This window comes from Coturnix japonica, chromosome 8, assembly GCF_001577835.2.
Source record: "Coturnix japonica isolate 7356 chromosome 8, Coturnix japonica 2.1, whole genome shotgun sequence".
NCBI lineage: Eukaryota > Metazoa > Chordata > Aves > Galliformes > Phasianidae > Coturnix > Coturnix japonica.
Genome location: NC_029523.1, coordinates 5,732,708 through 5,749,141, shown reverse-complemented (window position 1 = coordinate 5,749,141; position 16,434 = coordinate 5,732,708). Strand labels below are relative to the sequence as shown.

General features: G+C 55.9%; 2 protein-coding genes across 2 annotated transcripts in view; one reads left to right on the top strand and one right to left on the bottom strand.

Moving 5' to 3' along the window:
* Nucleotides 1–5,347, top strand: part of ACBD6 (acyl-CoA binding domain containing 6) — a 59,352-nt gene extending 54,005 nt beyond the window's left edge. Inside the window, exons 7-8 of the mRNA XM_015869782.2 lie at nucleotides 2,573–2,603; nucleotides 4,915–5,347. Coding sequence (XP_015725268.1) covers nucleotides 2,573–2,603; nucleotides 4,915–5,069 — 186 coding nt within the window. The 3' untranslated portion in view covers nucleotides 5,070–5,347. The remainder of the gene's footprint in view (nucleotides 1–2,572; nucleotides 2,604–4,914) is intronic.
* A 642-nt stretch (nucleotides 5,348–5,989) lies between these two features.
* LHX4 (LIM homeobox 4) lies at nucleotides 5,990–14,913 on the bottom strand. Its single transcript, XM_015869780.2, has 6 exons — nucleotides 14,678–14,913; nucleotides 11,294–11,465; nucleotides 9,661–9,863; nucleotides 9,424–9,578; nucleotides 8,206–8,377; nucleotides 5,990–8,116 (listed from the first exon to the last, which is right to left on the bottom strand). The coding sequence occupies exons 1-6, from the start codon at nucleotides 14,751–14,753 to the stop codon at nucleotides 7,728–7,730; spliced, it is 1,167 nt and encodes a 388-aa protein (XP_015725266.1). The 5' UTR covers nucleotides 14,754–14,913; the 3' UTR covers nucleotides 5,990–7,727.
* Nucleotides 14,914–16,434: the final 1,521 nt, after the last annotated feature.

Here is a 16,434-nt window from a genome sequence, read left to right as displayed (position 1 = left end):
TTCTAAAGACCTCGTGTAAATATTTATCTCTGTTGCCCATCCACGCTGCTGAACCCGAGCTGTTAAACACTCTTATCTCTGCATCGCTCTTATCTGTGATCCCTGCCAGTATTGGGAGCTGCAAGTAGGAGCTCCCTTAAATGTCCCATGAACAAACAGGGATAAACAGCAATGAGAGGGGAAGAATACCTTAAAAAATAAGTGTGTGCACCGTCCATCAGGAGGAAGGGTTACTGTGTGTGTTGTTTTCCATCTTGGCTTGACCAAGGCTCTCCCACACCTCCATAGCTCCATAATCCTCATCTCAGGTACAGCAGGGAGCAGAAATTCCCAAGGAGCAAGCAGCAGGATGGAAGCTCTGATATAATCCTCTCTTATGGGACAGAATTGGCGTGCAGGAGCCATAGCACCACTTAACGGATAAGGCAGTTGGTCCATCTGCACTTGGTCCATCTTCTCTCATTTCTCTCACTTAAATTTCTCAGGAGCACGGTGCAATCCTGTTATCCAATAAGTTGCCCACCAGTAGCTGGATTTTCATCGAGAGACATCTGTCACAGACCTGGGCTGTGGGATGTGCGGCTCATTTGGCAGCATCTTTGTTTTGATGCTTTCAGTGAATGTGGACATTTGTTCTTAAGTTCTTGGCCCAGCCAGTCCTGCTATGGGCTGTGATACAGTGGTTCCCAAAGAGGCAGTTGCTGCAGGACAGACTCCATGCGCTCCTGTAGCTCTGTCAGAACACAAGCATGTTTCTAACTTCTTTTGGCTTGCCCTTAAGGCCACCAGCACTTGGGATTACCTAACGTTCTGTATTCACAGTTAGGAAGGAACTGATGGAGCAGCCGTGACAGCAGCCATACAAATGCCCCCTCTGACTCAGTGCTTTCTATAATCTAAACCAACCAATATCCCCATGGGTTTCAGTGGGGAAGAATTTCCCTGGATTAAAATTTGTCAGGGAGCAAACAGAAGCAAATAGCATCGCATTGGAGAAGTAGAACAAATGGCACCTGGCCAGCGGTCAGGCTCACAGGGGAAAAAAAAATCTGGTGTAAATAAAGTGTAAACAACGTTTGCATAACGCTGGATTAATAATCTGTCTATTTTCTTAATGGCATTGGGGTTGGAGAGATGCACTGTGTGTGCTGGGTCCTGCTCTTTTCTCCAACTAATAAATGCCAGCTCTGAAACGAAGGGCTCGCCAGCCCCGCCGGCACAGCTCTGCTGAAGCAGCAATGTTTCACACAAGCCTTTGGAAGAGGAACAAATGTCTGGAGCATTCCTGGACCAACCCTCTGAGCCATCCTCCAGACAGGGATCGCCGTCAGGGTGCCCAGGTCCCGTTGTGCACCTCCAGTCCCATCCACCTGCCTTTCATCTTGTTGTTGTTGGCTCCAATTTTGATGGCAGCGATGCAGAGCTCTCCTCCCATCCCCCAGCACTCACACACCCTGCATATTTTAACTCTGCTTCTCCAATAACTCATCCGCGCTGCCCGCCTCTCCTCCCGCCCCGCTCCAGGTCGGTGCAGAGCATCTCACCCTGCAGCACAACTCCTTCCTGGTTTCCAGCTGGCTGTGCTTAAAGCCTTTGATATCACCAGGCTTAGGAAACAGCAGTCTATCAGAGCAGTTTTCTGGGTGATTTCTGCCTGTTTTCCTGTTCTTTTTTTCCCCTTTTGCCAGCGGGCTGTTGAATCTGCACCTTAATCCCAAAGATGATGGTAATTAAAAACTTAAGTCTACATAAACAGATGCAAATACATTAAGGAGGCGAGGAGCTGAATTAGAGGCTAATCCCAATGGGGCAGTGAAAGCAAAGGGGACAGTAATTCTTCCCGTCTGTTATTTCACCTGTCCCTATTGCAGGAGCAGGAGATGCCCAGGGCTGTGCTGCTGGGGATGGGGCGTGCACCCCAAAGTGTGGGAGCTCATCACCCAGCCCCACAACACGTATCCCAGCTCCCCACGTGTGTCACAGCCCTCATTCCTTGTGGTTGTGGTGCTCCTTTCCTCACCTGCAGACAAGAAGGACTCCAGAAATGACTTCAGCCTTGTACACCATTGTTCACCATTGTACAGACCTGAGTTCTGAACAGCAGGGACGTAAGATGAATTCAGTGTGGGGGGGAAAGAGCTTTTATTCCCTGTGTGTTGAGCTGTATAAGCACTCATGTGCCTCACCTGTGTCTTGAATAACAATCCAAGGCTGTGCTTGCAAAGAAGCTCTCAGTAGGCATCTCCACAGGTGCACTGAGGGTCCCAAAGTAAGGGTGTGGGGCTGAAATCCTTCATTTTTATGAGCTGGAAGTGATAACGCTGTGAACTGAATGATCCCTGTGCCATGACGTGCTCCACGCGCTCCGGTGCGTGGGTAGGTATTGATTACCCATCAATACGGATTGATGGCAGATGCTGATTCAAAGCCTGGCTGCTAGATAGCTGGGTGTACGGGGCTGTTGATCAGTTAAAGTATTGCTGTGATTCACCATATTTATTTAAGGCTGGAATTTGCTTCTGTCCCCACGGCGTTGCTTACACCTCTAACATCAAGTCTTGTTGTTTTTCAGGATGGGGAAGGCCAGACTGCACTCCATTATGGTAAGCTGCCCTTCAGCACGGTTGTTCCCTCTTAGCAGGATGGATTTGCAGCTGGAGCAAATCACCTCCGTACAGAAAGCAAATTTCAGCAGCAGCATTAGTAGGAAGGATGGATCTGATTACCCGGTGGCAAAGCCCATGAGCAGTGTGATGCTAACCTCTGGGTGTCCTGCTTACAAACCAGTTTGGTGCCAGCTGGAAGCACAGAGGATCTACTAGCAAACCAAGCAGAGTGAAGTTACAGCTTGTGTCACTCCTGCAGCTACGTGCTAATTAAATAGGAGATTTTATAGCATTCCTTTTAATTGAAAGAGTGTTCTACCTCTAAATGAGAAACATAGAGAGCCGTAAGTGACACACACAGTGCTGATATGCAGGGAATAGGGGAAAAAAATATTTAATCTCCATGGTAATTTGTTCCAAAATTAAGGCATGTCCAGTTATGATTTTATCCTCTCTCTCGGTGGCTGTCACTGTGTAATTAAGAGCACACTTGTCATTCTGAAGTGTTTGTGCCTCTCTCTGATCTCTCCACAAGGACGTTAGCAGGATGGCAATATTGCTCTGTAGTCCATCAGTCTGAGGCACAGCATTTGGGTCTGGATCTAAACGGCCAGATTCCCAGGCCCCTGAACCAGGGCTGTGATTACAATAACGTATGAATGGTCCCTGTGTGATCTTTCCTGTAGGATGCTTCATTTGTCAACTTCTTAGTGTTCTGGCTGATGTGGGAAATGTGTTGTGTTGTGTCAGTGCTGCTCTTTTTGGTGAATGACTGGTTTAACTGACATTATTTCCGCAGCTGTTTTTCTTATCCACCCTATCAGCCTTTGGGACACCTCTCCAGGTGCCAAACCCACGGGTGCCAATGCTCCCATCCCATTCCACTGCAGATCTGCTCACACACCTCCCAAATCTCAAACACAGCCTTGAGTTCATTGTTCTGATCTGAGCGGCCTAAAACTGAGACTTGCTGAAGATGCCCTGATGTAAGCACTTTATAACCAGTTATTAACTGCACCACAGGCACGAGGGGCTGCTGCTGAGCAGAACGAGGCCTCCCTTTTTGTTGGAGGACTTTCCAGGAAGGGTTAACCCCCACGAGAGGCTGCTTTTAGGGTGCAGCCATCCCTTTTTACGAGCAAGCGTGGCCTGACAGCTGTCCTTGTGGCGACAGCTCTCCTGATTACAGCCGGTCTCGAACCGCGGGCTGCGCCGGGTGATAAATTCTGCCTCCTCCTGCCCGCTGCTGACCCTGGGTTTAATCGGAGGTTAAGCGGAGGCCAGCGCTCAGCCTCATCCCGAAGGCTCTGCTCGCCTTTGGGAGCCAGGTCCTGCTAAATGGCCTCGCAGCCTCCCATCTCCTCGCCTCCATCCATCCATCCTCCCACCCACTGGGAATACTGAACTCATCCCACTGCAGCTCCCAGAGGAAATCAAGGCTTCTCGGAGCGCTGGCGGCCACGTGGCTGCGCGGTGGGCAGGCTGTGCGTCCTCACGGGCGCTCCGTCTTCCTTGGAAAGAGCCATCTGTTCAGCTCGGTGCGGTGGCAGGGCGGAGGGAGGGGACAACAGAGGGGAAATAAATAAAAAAGAAAATAGGAGAGAGAAAGAAATTCATCATCCGAACCCTGAGGATTAATGGAGTCGCTGGGTGAACTGCGCTGGATGGAAATTCATCTTCATCCGTGCCGGTGTCAGGAGCGCCGCTCCGGCCCTTGACAAATAGAGGTGCCCAGGGTGCCATAAATCTGCTGGTGGGGCTGCTCTGTGGGGACACGGCCCCCATGGGGACATGGCCACCAGCCAGGGCGCACAGGAGCAGGGCGAGGATGGGCACCGTGCTTATAGGGTTGGGCAGCAGCTCTATGACACCCATGGAAATCCCCTCTTTGCAGCCACCCTGGGACGTGTCCTCTCTGGTCTCTCCCACATCCCTGCTGCTCCTGCTTCATCATAGAACGGCAGAACCACAGGACAGCTCAGGTTGGAAGGCACCTCAAAGACCATTGGGTTGCCAACCTTCAGATTTGCATCATCCCCTTCTCTTCCTCCTTTTTATCCTGCTCTATATAAGCTTCAATCACACGTTGCCTTTATTTTAATTAAACTTTGCCACTCGTCGCTTCAGGTCAGCGTAAAACTGCCGAGTAATGCAAAAGATCCTCAGCTTACAACATTGAACGGCGAAAAAAGAGTTAGTTGGTTCTACTGCAAAAGGACCTGAACTGTAATTAAAACCAAAGAGGCACCGATCCGGCAGGAATCAGCCCAGGGCCGAGGCCTAACCCTGCTCTCTCTCCTTCCCACAGCCTCTGCCTGTGAGTTTTCCGACATTGTGGAGCTGCTGCTGCAATCCGGGGCCGACCCCACGCTGCGGGACAAGGAGGGCTGCCTGCCAGAGGAGGTGACAGACTGTAAGGCCATCACCTCGGCCCTGCAGCAGCACACAGCGGGCAAGGTGTAGCCGTGGCATGAGGCTGGATGGGTACCATCGTGCAGCAAAGCCCTGCTCTCCTCCAAGGCTTCGGGTCAGGGTTTTGCATGCTCTGACATCTTGCAGTATTCCAGGGGAGGGAGCGGGCACAGGGCTGGGAATGGGACCTGTGTTTTAGTGCACGCTGCTGGGGAGGGCTGCTGGCACGGCCAGGGCCGTGGGGTTGTGTTACCATTTAGGGTTTGGGGTTTTTTTTTCTCTTGGGTCCAAGCAAAATTATTATAAATAAAATAAGCACAGTGTTGGGACAGTGTCTCTGCCTGCTTCTCTTGCAGGGAGGAACATGAGGGCGCTGAGGGATGTGGTCAGTGGGCACAGTGGGGATGGGGTGATCTAAAGGTCTTCTCCAACATGAATGAGCAGCTTGGTTCCTGGGGGGCTGTAGGGATGGGAGGTGCCATCCTCTGTTCTACATCCGTGGGCTGTACATTCCCTTGTGCTTTTCCTCAGCAGATTCCAACACTTAGGGTCCCTTCCAGCCCTTGCAGGAGGTGTTGGGTCAATGGCAAGGACAAGCCAGGCTGCTGCATCACTTTGGATGCACCCAGGACAGCCTAGAGGTGCATCAGCAAACCCACAGCAGCCAAAATGCTAATTCACAGCCTGACTGAGCACCTGGTGGGAAGGCAAGGGGGACCAACCAGCTGTACCTCACGTAGCCCATAATGTGAAGGGAACTTGGGCTCAGTGGGTAATAAAACACCCTCTTAAAGCTGGGACAGAAGCATTGAGGCCCCTGCTATTAGGGAGCACATGTTGGGGGGCTCAGCGCGCAGCCCTGGAGATGTTTATAGCACTTTAGGTCTGTTTGTGAGTTTGGAGCCTTTCCAAACCAAAAAAAAAAAGCAGGAGGGGGGTAAAAATGAGCAAGACATTTATTATTGTTTATAATCTGCTTTATTCAGCCAAACCTTTCCCCAACAGCCCTGCGGATTGCTGCTTAAATCCCCCGGTGCCTTTAACTACCGATACAGAAAGTGGTTAATGTGCATTCGGGCTAAGCTTGGCATCTACTCCAGGAAATCACTTTAATTGAGAAGCATTAAATGTTAAAATGATTAAAATATATAAAAGCCAACACACCGGTGCTCACGGCCGGGCTCAGCCCCCAGCACCTGAGCCTGCACAGAGCTGAGGTCCCCAAACCTTGGGACAGCCCCTTGGGGTGACAGGGGGGCAGTGGCAGAGATGGAAGTGCTCACTGCAAAGCATGGAGATGTACCAGCTCCATGTCAGGGTGCTGGGGCTGCTGTCAGCTCATCCACAGCCCAATGGGACAAGCCACAACCACTCCATCTCCATCCTGACCTGAGGGACCACAGGCTTCACCTCACCTAAATTACCCAGGGGGCTGCAAACAGCCCCAAGGGGGGACAGAGCAGGCGATGCCGCTGCTCCCCCAGAGGGAAGAAGAGCCCAGAGACAGCAGCTGCAGGTGAGTCCCGAATTTATTGACATTGTGTGCCCAGGGACCGTACACAGCTCATGCCATGGCACAGGAGGCAAGGTACAAAGCAGCATCCCACGGACAGGGTGTGGGGACGTGTCTCCCCAAAGACGTGGCAATAAATAAGATTTTATTCTTTAAATTGTTTTATTGTTTTCTTTTCCCACCCTCACCCCTCCCCCCCTCCCATCTTCCCAGCAAACAAGACTCTCACTTTCTGGAACTGTACAACATTTACAAGGGGAGGGGAGGACGTTTGGCTGCATCGGATGGGAATGGTGAGCAAGCAGGGACTGCTGCAGGGACAGCCCCCCCCTCGTGTCCCTTCCCTGTGCCACCCGGGGGCTGGGGCTTGGCACAGAGCAGCACCGGGGGGAGCGCGGCTGAGGGCACACAGGTACAGCTGGGCAGCCCTGCAGCACCAACACACCCAGCTGGGGGACATTCTGCCCGCATGCTTGATTTCAAGTTTACTTGTAATTCCCTTTGCTTTCGGCCTCGGGCAGCAGCCAGCACAGCCTGCTGTCACCAAACGCCACCGACCACGCACAACCCCGAGCTTTTGGGGAATGTTATTGCAATATCCCGCAGCAGAGGCTCACCCCGCTCTCCCCATCATCTTTCTCCGTATCCCAGCCCCAGCTTGGCCGCGTCCTCGGCCTCTCAGCCCGGAGGCTTTTCTTCCTGCTGCAATCCCTCCCCTCCAGCCAGCGAGGTGCAGCGCTGCACCGTAAGCACTCCTGCACGCCCGGGGATAAATCACGGCCCTGCAGCCGCAGCGCGACAGCCCCGCTCCCACCGCCCAGCGCTGCAGCCAACACGGCCCCTGGGCCGGGAGAAACGCTCTGAAACGAACCTTTCTGCCATAAGGGCTTTGCCGTCCCTGATTGTCCTCCCCTCCTGCACGCGTGGCTCTCCGCCGACCAGGAGGGACGAGGCGGGGTGACCCCGACGTCCTCGCCGTGCTGTGCGCCCGCACCTCCCTTGTGCTTACACCCAAAGGCACCCGCCCCGTCCCCGAGCCCCAGACGTCGCCGATGCCCCGAGGACGGGCACCGAGCCCCCGCGGATCCCTCCGGTTCCTCTTCCCATAGGAAATCCTGGCACCGTCTCTCATCTCCGGCGCTGCTCTCGCGGGCTGGGGGAGCACGCAGGGGGCCGGGGCGGGGGGCGAGCGGCGCTTAGAAAGGGGGGTGATCCATATCGTCCAGCCAGGAGGCCGGGCTGGTGGGAAAGTCTGGGTACCCGACGCTGCTCCCCGTGGAGATGTCGGAGGTGGGGCCCCCCCCGGCCATGGCGCGCAGCGTCTGACTCACCCCCTGCGCCCCCAGCCCCATGCTGCCGTCCATGGCGTAGTCCAACCCGTTGAGCAAGGGCGGGTGGGACGGCAGCGACGAGATGGACGACGGCGACTGGGGGAGCCCGTAGGGGCTGCCGTCCCGCAAGTCCTGGTACGGCTGTCCCGTCCCGTCCATGGCGAAGCCGCCGTTCAGCAACTGTCCTCCTGCCACGTCGCCAACGCTGCCGTAAACCCTGTTGGTGTGGCCGAGCTCCGAGAGGATCTGCTCGTCTGCAGGGACAAGGAGCGGAGCGCACGGGCCGTCAGCCGTGCACGGGGACCCCCGCACACCGCCGCCCCGCACCCCCTGCCCCACTCACCGCGGAAGCTGAGCTCGCTGTCGCTGACCCCGCAGTCCTCAGCCGAGCTCTCCTTCTCCAGTTTGCCGGCCCCGCGGCTCCGCTTGACGCTCTTGTAGAACTGGCCCCAGCGGTGCCGCCCCGCGTCCTTCTTCAGCCGCTTCTCCTTGGCCCGACGGTTCTGGAACCACACCTGGGGATGGGGGCAATGGGGATGTCTGTGGTGGCTTTGCAGCCTGGCATCCCAGCGCCCTGTGTGCCGGCACCTCCCAGCCACAGCAGCTGACATCAATTACTGCTCCATCCCCGTGTCCCCATGCAATGGGACCCCCACAACCCGACACTCCAACTCCCAGGCAGCTGTGTGACCAAGCAGTCTAACCAAGTATACCAGCACCTGTGCAATCCTGCACCCCATTACCACGACATGCCAGTGCCTCAGCCCCCATATAACCCAGCACCCCTACAAACCAGCATCCCTGCACATCAGAATCCTTGCAACAACTCCACATCATGCCAGCACCTGAGCACCCCAGCTCCCAAATGCTGCGCATCTGAGTGTCCCTGCAATTCAGTGCTCCAGCAGGCCGTCATCCATGCACCCCAGCACCCCTGGCAACCCAGCATACCCCAGTATGACAGCACCCACGCAGCCTGGCACCTCTGCACTGCACTATCATGGCATCATAGCAGTCACGCAGCCCACTTCCCGTACAAAGCAACTGTCCTGCAAATCAATACATCTGCGCTTCAACCCTTCATCCCCTCACACCAGGATCCCCACAGTTCTGTGCCCCATCATGCCAGCTCCCCAACACGCAGGTACTGTGCAAACAAGTAACCCTGCAACCCAGTGCACCAGCAGTCCAGCAGCCATGTAACCCAGCACCACTGGCACCCAGCATCCATGTAATCCTGCACACCTGCACCTCGTTGCCATGGCATCACAGCACTGATGCAGCCTACCAGCCATGGGAACATGCATGCCAGCAGTCCCAGAGTTCTGGCATCCATGTGGTCTGATGCCTCTGCATCTCAGCACTACAGCATTGTTTCAACCTTGCATCTGCACACAGCAGGAACCAGAGCACCCCACGTCCCAGCTTCCATGCACCCTACAACCAAGCATCCCTGCACCCCTTCAATCCAGCATCACATCACCGCAGCACCCCAGCACCTGGAACCCAACCCAAGCCCTTTGGTGCTGGGCTGTGTGCAGAGGCCTGTCCTTGGTCTCACCTGCACCACCCTCATGTCCAGCCCCGTCTCAGAGGAGAGCTGCTCCCGCACGTGCCGGGCAGGTTTGGGGGAGTTCTTGTAGGCATTCTTCAGTGTCTCCAGCTGCTTGGCCGTGATGGTGGTGCGGGGCCGCTTAGCTCCAGCCTCGGAGTCATCTGGGAGCAAACGTGTGGCGTGAGCAGCGCTGGCAGTAAAACACAATCTCAGAGGCCACAAAACACGAGCTCGAGGTCCTACCGTTCTGCTTGGCAGTCTCATAGTCCTCCTTGCACACCAGCCTCCCGTCCTCCATCAGGTAGAACTCATCGCCGGTGGCCAGCTGCCGGCTGCAGATGATGCAGGCGAAGCAGTGCAGGTGGTAGACGAAGTCCTGGGCTTTGCGCACCACCTGCGTGGGGGGGATGCCCTGCTGGCACGCCGTGCATTTGGTCCCGAAGCGCCTGCAAGGACAAGCGGCCAGCGGGGCAGAGTTAACCCAGCCATCAGCCTAATTACGGCTGACACCTCACGCGGCGCGGCTTCATCTTCGTCAGCGGCTGCCCCTAATGGAGCTGGGGAAGGGTTGAGTTTAATGGTTCTTTTAACTAATGCTTATAGGCTGCCTGATTTCCCCCGCAAGGACAGTACATATTTCATCCACATTAATACCAAATAAATTAATTACACCGCCCCGCTCTCATGATGAATCCCAGATTAATGCAGAATGATGGGGCTCTTACGCCGTAATGACAGCGTGGCGGTGCTGTGCTGTGCCAGCAGGGTGGGCTGCCAGGGGCGTGCTGCAAAGGTGTGCAGAGCAGGTATGGAGGAGCGTGCAAGGAAAGGGCTGCCCAGAGAGCATTGGGGTCACCATCCCCAAAGGTGCTATGGGGTTGTGGAGATGCAGCACTGAGGGGTGAGGTCGATAGTGGGGTGGGTTGGGGCTGGACTTCAGGATCTGGGTGTTTTCCCACACTTAATGATTCTACATGCAAAGATATTGAAGAGGAACTTCAGGTGAGCAGACCCTGGGCCCCACCAATGGCTGAACCAAAGGTGACGGCACTAAGCTATTGATTAGCTCAGGATGATCTACATGGACCCTGACATGAGCCCACCATTGAGCTCCCAGTGCCAATATCATCGATCCCCACACCTTTGGGCCAGCTCCGTAAGTGACTTGGAGATCATCAGCTTCATTTCACACCATGATTTTCAGTGGCTGCGACAGTGGGACGTGGGGATGTGGTGCTGACGCTGCTGTGCCCCTGGGCTGGCAATGGGATTGGGCTCCTGGGGGGGTGAGGGGGAGGGCACAGAAAAACATGCTGAGCCCCTTCATTCTGCTGAGCTGGGAAGGTCCACACAGGATTATGGCCACATCCTGCGGGTTGGTGGGGATGAAGGATGGGAGATGAGGCATCAGCCCATAGGAAAACCCCCAAATTCTGCCAGAAAACAGGGCTAGAGCATGTGTGCTTGGAAGCTCATTTTGGGGATGGGGGGAGAGCAGAGGTGGGGGGTGGGAAATGGGCTGTTTGTTGGTTCTTCCATGCGGCAGCCGGGGAGATGGATGAGCTCAAGGAGGGAAAGCAGCGGTGAAAAGAAGGGAGGTTCATCTCATAGCACAGAGTGAATATAAAAAGGATGGGGAAAAAAGGGGTAAAAAGGAAGCGGGGAAAGAAATGAAAACATAAAAATAAATACGGGGAGGTGGTGGTGAGGGGGGGAAGGTTAAATATAAAAGAGGAAAGAAATGAGGAGTGGAGCGGTGCCCCCTCACACGGAGCCGGGCAGAGAGAGCAGCAGCATCGGGGATTTCACGGCTCCATCGCAACTCGCGGTAGGAGGGACGGGGAGGAGAGACGGGGCAGCGTCCCCCGGTACTCACTTGAAGAAATCCTCCTTGCAATAGACGCTGCCGGCTCTGGCGAAGCAGCGCTCGGCCAACTGCATCTGGCAATCGGCGCACTTGAGGCACGAGCTGTGCCAGTGGCGGTCCAGCACCTTCAGGATGAACTTGTCCAGGATGTGTTGGCTGCACCCTGCGCACTGGGGGATCTCTGCGGGGATGGAGGGGAGAACGGCCTCAGCAACGGCGGCACCGCGAGTCGCATCGCGCTCCTGCGTTCCCCGATGGAGAAATGGGGAGTGGGGGGGAAGGAAGGGGGGAGAGAGGAAAACGGGGAGGGGATAGAAGGGCAGAATGAGGGGGAGAAGGGTGATGGAGGGAAAAGAGGTTGGAGAAAGGAAAAGGGGAGGAAAAGAGTAGGGGAAGGGGGAAGGTTAATGAGAAGGAAATAAGGAAAATGGAAAGGAAAACGGGAATGGAAAATGGAAAGGGGGGGAGAGGTGGAAGGGTAAAAGGAAAGGGAAGGAGGGAGGAAAAACGAAGGGAGAAAGAGAAGGGGAGAAGAAAGGAAAAGAGAAGAGGGAAAGAAAATAAAACAGAAAAGAGCAAAAGAAAAGAAAAGGGGAATGGAAAGGAAATGAGGAAGGGGGAGAAGGAGAGGAAAAGAAAATGGAATGGAAAAAAAGAAAGGAACAGAGAAAAAGAAAAGAAAGGGGAGGAGAAGAGAAAAGGAAAAGAAGGGGGGAAAGGAAACGAAGAGAGGAAATGAAAACGGAAAATGTGAAAGAAAAGGGAGGAAAAAAAAGGAAACTAAAAGAGAAGGGAGAAAAAGGAAGGAAGAAAAGAGGAGAAAGAGAATAAGAGAAAAGAAAAGAAGGAAAAAGGCAGAAAGGAAAATAAAAAGGGAAAGGGAAGAAGGGAGGAAAAGGAAATAAACGAAATAAAGGGAAGGAAATAAGAAACGGGGGAAGGAAAGGGAAGCAGAGAGAAGGGGGAAATAAAAGGGTAAAGAAAGAAAAGAAATGTAAAAAAATTAAAGGGGAAAAGGCAAAAAAAATGAAAGAAGGAAAAGAAAAACGGAAAAGGAAAAGGGAAATGAATGGACGGAGAGGAAGAAACTAAAGGGAAGGGAGGAAATTAACATGGGAGAAGAAGGGGAAAGGAAAGAGAAATAAAAGGGGGAAAGAAAGCAAAAGAGAACGAAAAAAGGAAATGAAAAGAAGGGATGGGAGGAAAAGTGGGGGGAAAAAAAAAAAAGGACGGGGGGAGGGGGGGGAGGAGGAAAAAGGCAAAAGAAACGCAACGATAAGGGAAAAAAGATCGATAATGGCAGGAGAGAGGAAAGGAAAAAGGGGAAAGAAAAAGGGGTGAAGGCAAAGGGCGCAGCAGCCGATCGCAGCGGGGCGGTGCAGGCGGCGGGGCCCGGCGGTGGGGCAGCGGGGTGACCCCCAGCCCCGGGGGGGGCATCAACAAACGGCACCGAACGGAGACGCCGCCGATCCCACGGGACCCCCCCACGGCAACGAGGGGAGACAGAACCCCCTGCGTTATCCCCACGGACGGATGAAAGAGAGGGGGGGGGAACGGAGCGCGTCCGGCGCAGCCATGCGGGGACGCGCAGCGCTGGAGGCAGCGGCACCTCCGAGCGTCGGGAACGGAACCAGCCGCGGTGTGTATCGCCATATCTGCCCCAAACAGCTCCGGAAAGAGATCGGAACGTGGACAAACAGCTATTGAAATAAAGGCGTGTTTAGGTTTGTTTTCCAGTAGTTCGGATCATTTCATTTGATCTGATAAATATACACACGCATCTGTGTGTACACAGATCAACACACGTACAGATGCACATGTATATACACATGTGTGTATGCATGTGGATATATGCATGCATACACACACATATATACACACACATATATATTCACACACATATACATATAAATACATACATATATATAAACACACAGGGGCCAATCCGGCCCCACTCCCCCCCACTGCACTGCGAGTTGGCAGCACAGCCCGTTGGTTTTATTCCATCTACAGAGATCGATTTCTCTCTTATTTCTTCTTCTTATTATTATTTCTCATGATCGCCCTATCGATGCATTCGTTTATTATTGTTATTATTATTAATTATTATTTCGGGAAGGTGCTTTAGGCATTACTTTGGGTACGGCAAAAGCTTTGCCGCACGTTTGCCCACCTGCCCCTAAAGAAATAGCGCTGTTAATGAGGGTGTCAATTAGCGCTGGCCGTGGGGGGGTTTATAGGCCCACCCCGCAGCTCTCGGCTCCCCAACGCTGAGCTGAAGTCGATGCAGAATGTCGGGGTTAAGGCAGAAAGGAGCTGTGCGGGTGCGGGGGCCGAGAAATGCGATCTCACAGCGATGGGAAACGAGAACGGCAAAGGGAGCTCATCGCTGTGAGCCGTGATGGGGATGGGGATGGGGGGGGGGGGGGTAAAATAAAACCAAATAAAAAGAATAAAATATTATTATAATGATAGAGCAGACCTGGGGGGAGGTGGGGGGGAGGAGGGGATAGCAGCCCCTCTCCCTGTCTCCGGATCCCGGCCAGAGGCCCCGCACTGATGCCCCTATTTCTCACCTCACGGTTTCCCTATAGCATGGGGGGGTTCCGACACGGTGCCTCCGCTGACCCCCCCAGTCCCCACGGAGCCCCGCAGCCCGCACTGAGAGGCGGCCCCATGCAGCCCCTCCACCCCCCCATCCAGCAGCACCACGGGAACTTCGGCAGCACAAACACCGCTATTTCACCACCGATTTGTTGCGCTGAAATACACGAGAAGAACATCTCGTTCGCTGCTCCCTGCTGCGGGCAGAAGCAGAGAGACAGCCCCACATCGGGCTGGGGGTGCGGATGGGGCACTGCCCCCTCCCAGTACCGGACCCCCCCGATACAGCGGGACGCTCCGCTTCTCCGGAACCGTTTACGAACGGGGTGTGGGGGGAGGGGGAACCGTGAAAGCAATAATCGATGATAACGGCGATAATAAACACGAATGCGAATCATAAACGCTAACAACGATAACAAATAGAACCGAACCGAGACCGGCACTGCTCGCACCCTCCCCCCCTCCCATTACACCCGCACGGTGTCCCCGCATACAGCCGGACGCTCACGGCCCTCCCGGGGGGGGCACCCGGCTCCTCGCCACCTGTAGCTCTGCAGCACGTACCGATGGATGTTCGCACCGACAGACCGGAGGAGGCTCGGGGCCTCGTGTCGCGACATACAGCGACAGCGGGGGCACCGCTGCAGCCCCGTGCACACGCACAGCCGCCCCGACCGCCCCGACGGGCCCCCCCGGCTTCACCGAGCAGAACACGGGGGGAAACGAAAGGGTGGGAAACGCGACCGGGGGACAACGGGGAGGGAACGGGGAAGAGAAACGCGTCCTTACGTTGTACCGGCACCCCGAGGATCTCCGGCAGCCCCTTGACAGCCCCTTCGGCAGCGAGCGCTGAGCTTTGCATCATTTTATTGGCCCGGGGGCGACGGAGGGGAGAGAAGAGGGGAGAGAAGAGGGCAGGGAGAGGGCAGCGGGCCGGGCCCCGGACACGAGCAGCACCAGTTGGAGCCGAGCCGTCCCGGTGCCGGTGCCGGTGTCGGTGTCGGTGTCGGTGTCGGTGCCGGTTGCGGCCCGTTGCGGTGCCGCAGCTGTGCCGGCAGCTCCGCCCGCCTCCCATTCATTGCCCTGCGGGGAGCGCGCCTGACGTCACCGCCCGCAGGGGGCCGGGGGCGGGGCCTGCCGCTCTCCGCCAATCACCGCACGCCGCACGCCTTAGGGGGCGGGGCCTGAGGGCAGAAAGGGGCGGGGCGTAGTGGTTGTGGGCGTGGCTTGAATGAAAGGGGCGGGGCCTGAGCGCGCCACGCCCCGGGAGTCCGGAACCTGCGGAGCGTGGACGGAGATATCGCGACATGGGGCTGTCGGGACATGGCGCCGGGCAGCCGGGCCGTGAGCGGCCGAGAGCAGAGGGGCAACGCAGAGCGGGGCGATGCCGAAGGGCTGGGGCCGGTCGGTGCCGGTGAGCGGGGCGCGGGAACGACGAAACCCCCCAGATCTCCCGCGGGGAGCGGGGCCGGGCACTGACACAGCCCGGCAGCGGATCTGCCCGGCCAGGGGCTGCTCTGCGGGGCGGGAGGAGCCGCACGGAGCAATGGGACCTGCGGGCAGGAGGGCATCCCTGTACCCATCCCTGTACCCATCCCTGTACCCATCCCTGTATTCATCCCTGTATTCATCCCTGTACCCATCCCTGTACCCATCCCTGTACCCATCCCTGTATTCATCCCTGTACCCATCCCTGTACCCATCCCTTACCACATCCCTTACCCCCATCCCTTACCCCCATCCCTTACCCCATCCCTTACCCCATCCCTTAGCCCCATCCCTTACCCCCATCCCTTAGTTCCATCCCTTACCCCATCCCTGTCCCCCATCCCTTTCCCAGGCCGTTCTCCAAACGCCGCTGCCGGAGTCACGGCGCTCTGCCCCCCCCGCTCCGGAGGGCTCCGATGGATCCTTCTGCCCCAACGCGTCCCCTTCTCCCGAGGGGGTTCCGTTCTCATTCCGCATATCGGTACGGACCCCCTCCCTGCCGCCATCTGCATCACCCATCCCCGCATCGCACTGGTGCCCCATGACCCCCGCAGCACCTTCCACGCATCACCTCTATCCTCGCCCCGCTCCGTTCCCTCACGCACCTCCCTCCCCTCGCCCATCTATTCCCCTTCGAATCGCTTTGGGGCTCATTCCCCCCGGTGCCCTGAGAAGGCGTCAAGGTTGGATAATCCCATCCCTTTCACCCCCCCCCCCAAGTGGGAAGGAGGTATCCGGACCCCCCGCATCCCACCCCCATTGCATGGAGAAATCACAGAGCGGACACTTACCGGCGGCTGGAGAACGCGGGTTGTGCCGAGCAGGGCGCTGTTAATTTTAATAGGGGTTTAGCAGACATGAAGGGTGTCCCCCCCACCACAATCCCCAGCCCCGCTATTTTATGGCCGGAGAGGCTCCTGCCTGCATCGAGGTGGGAAAGGAAAGAGGGGAGAAAGGAAGCGGCGGGCGGCAGCGAGCCGGGGGGGCGGCTGGCCCAGGAAAATTAAATTGCACTTGAGGGCAAATTCTATTAGGGAATAGCGACTGTCTCCCATCAG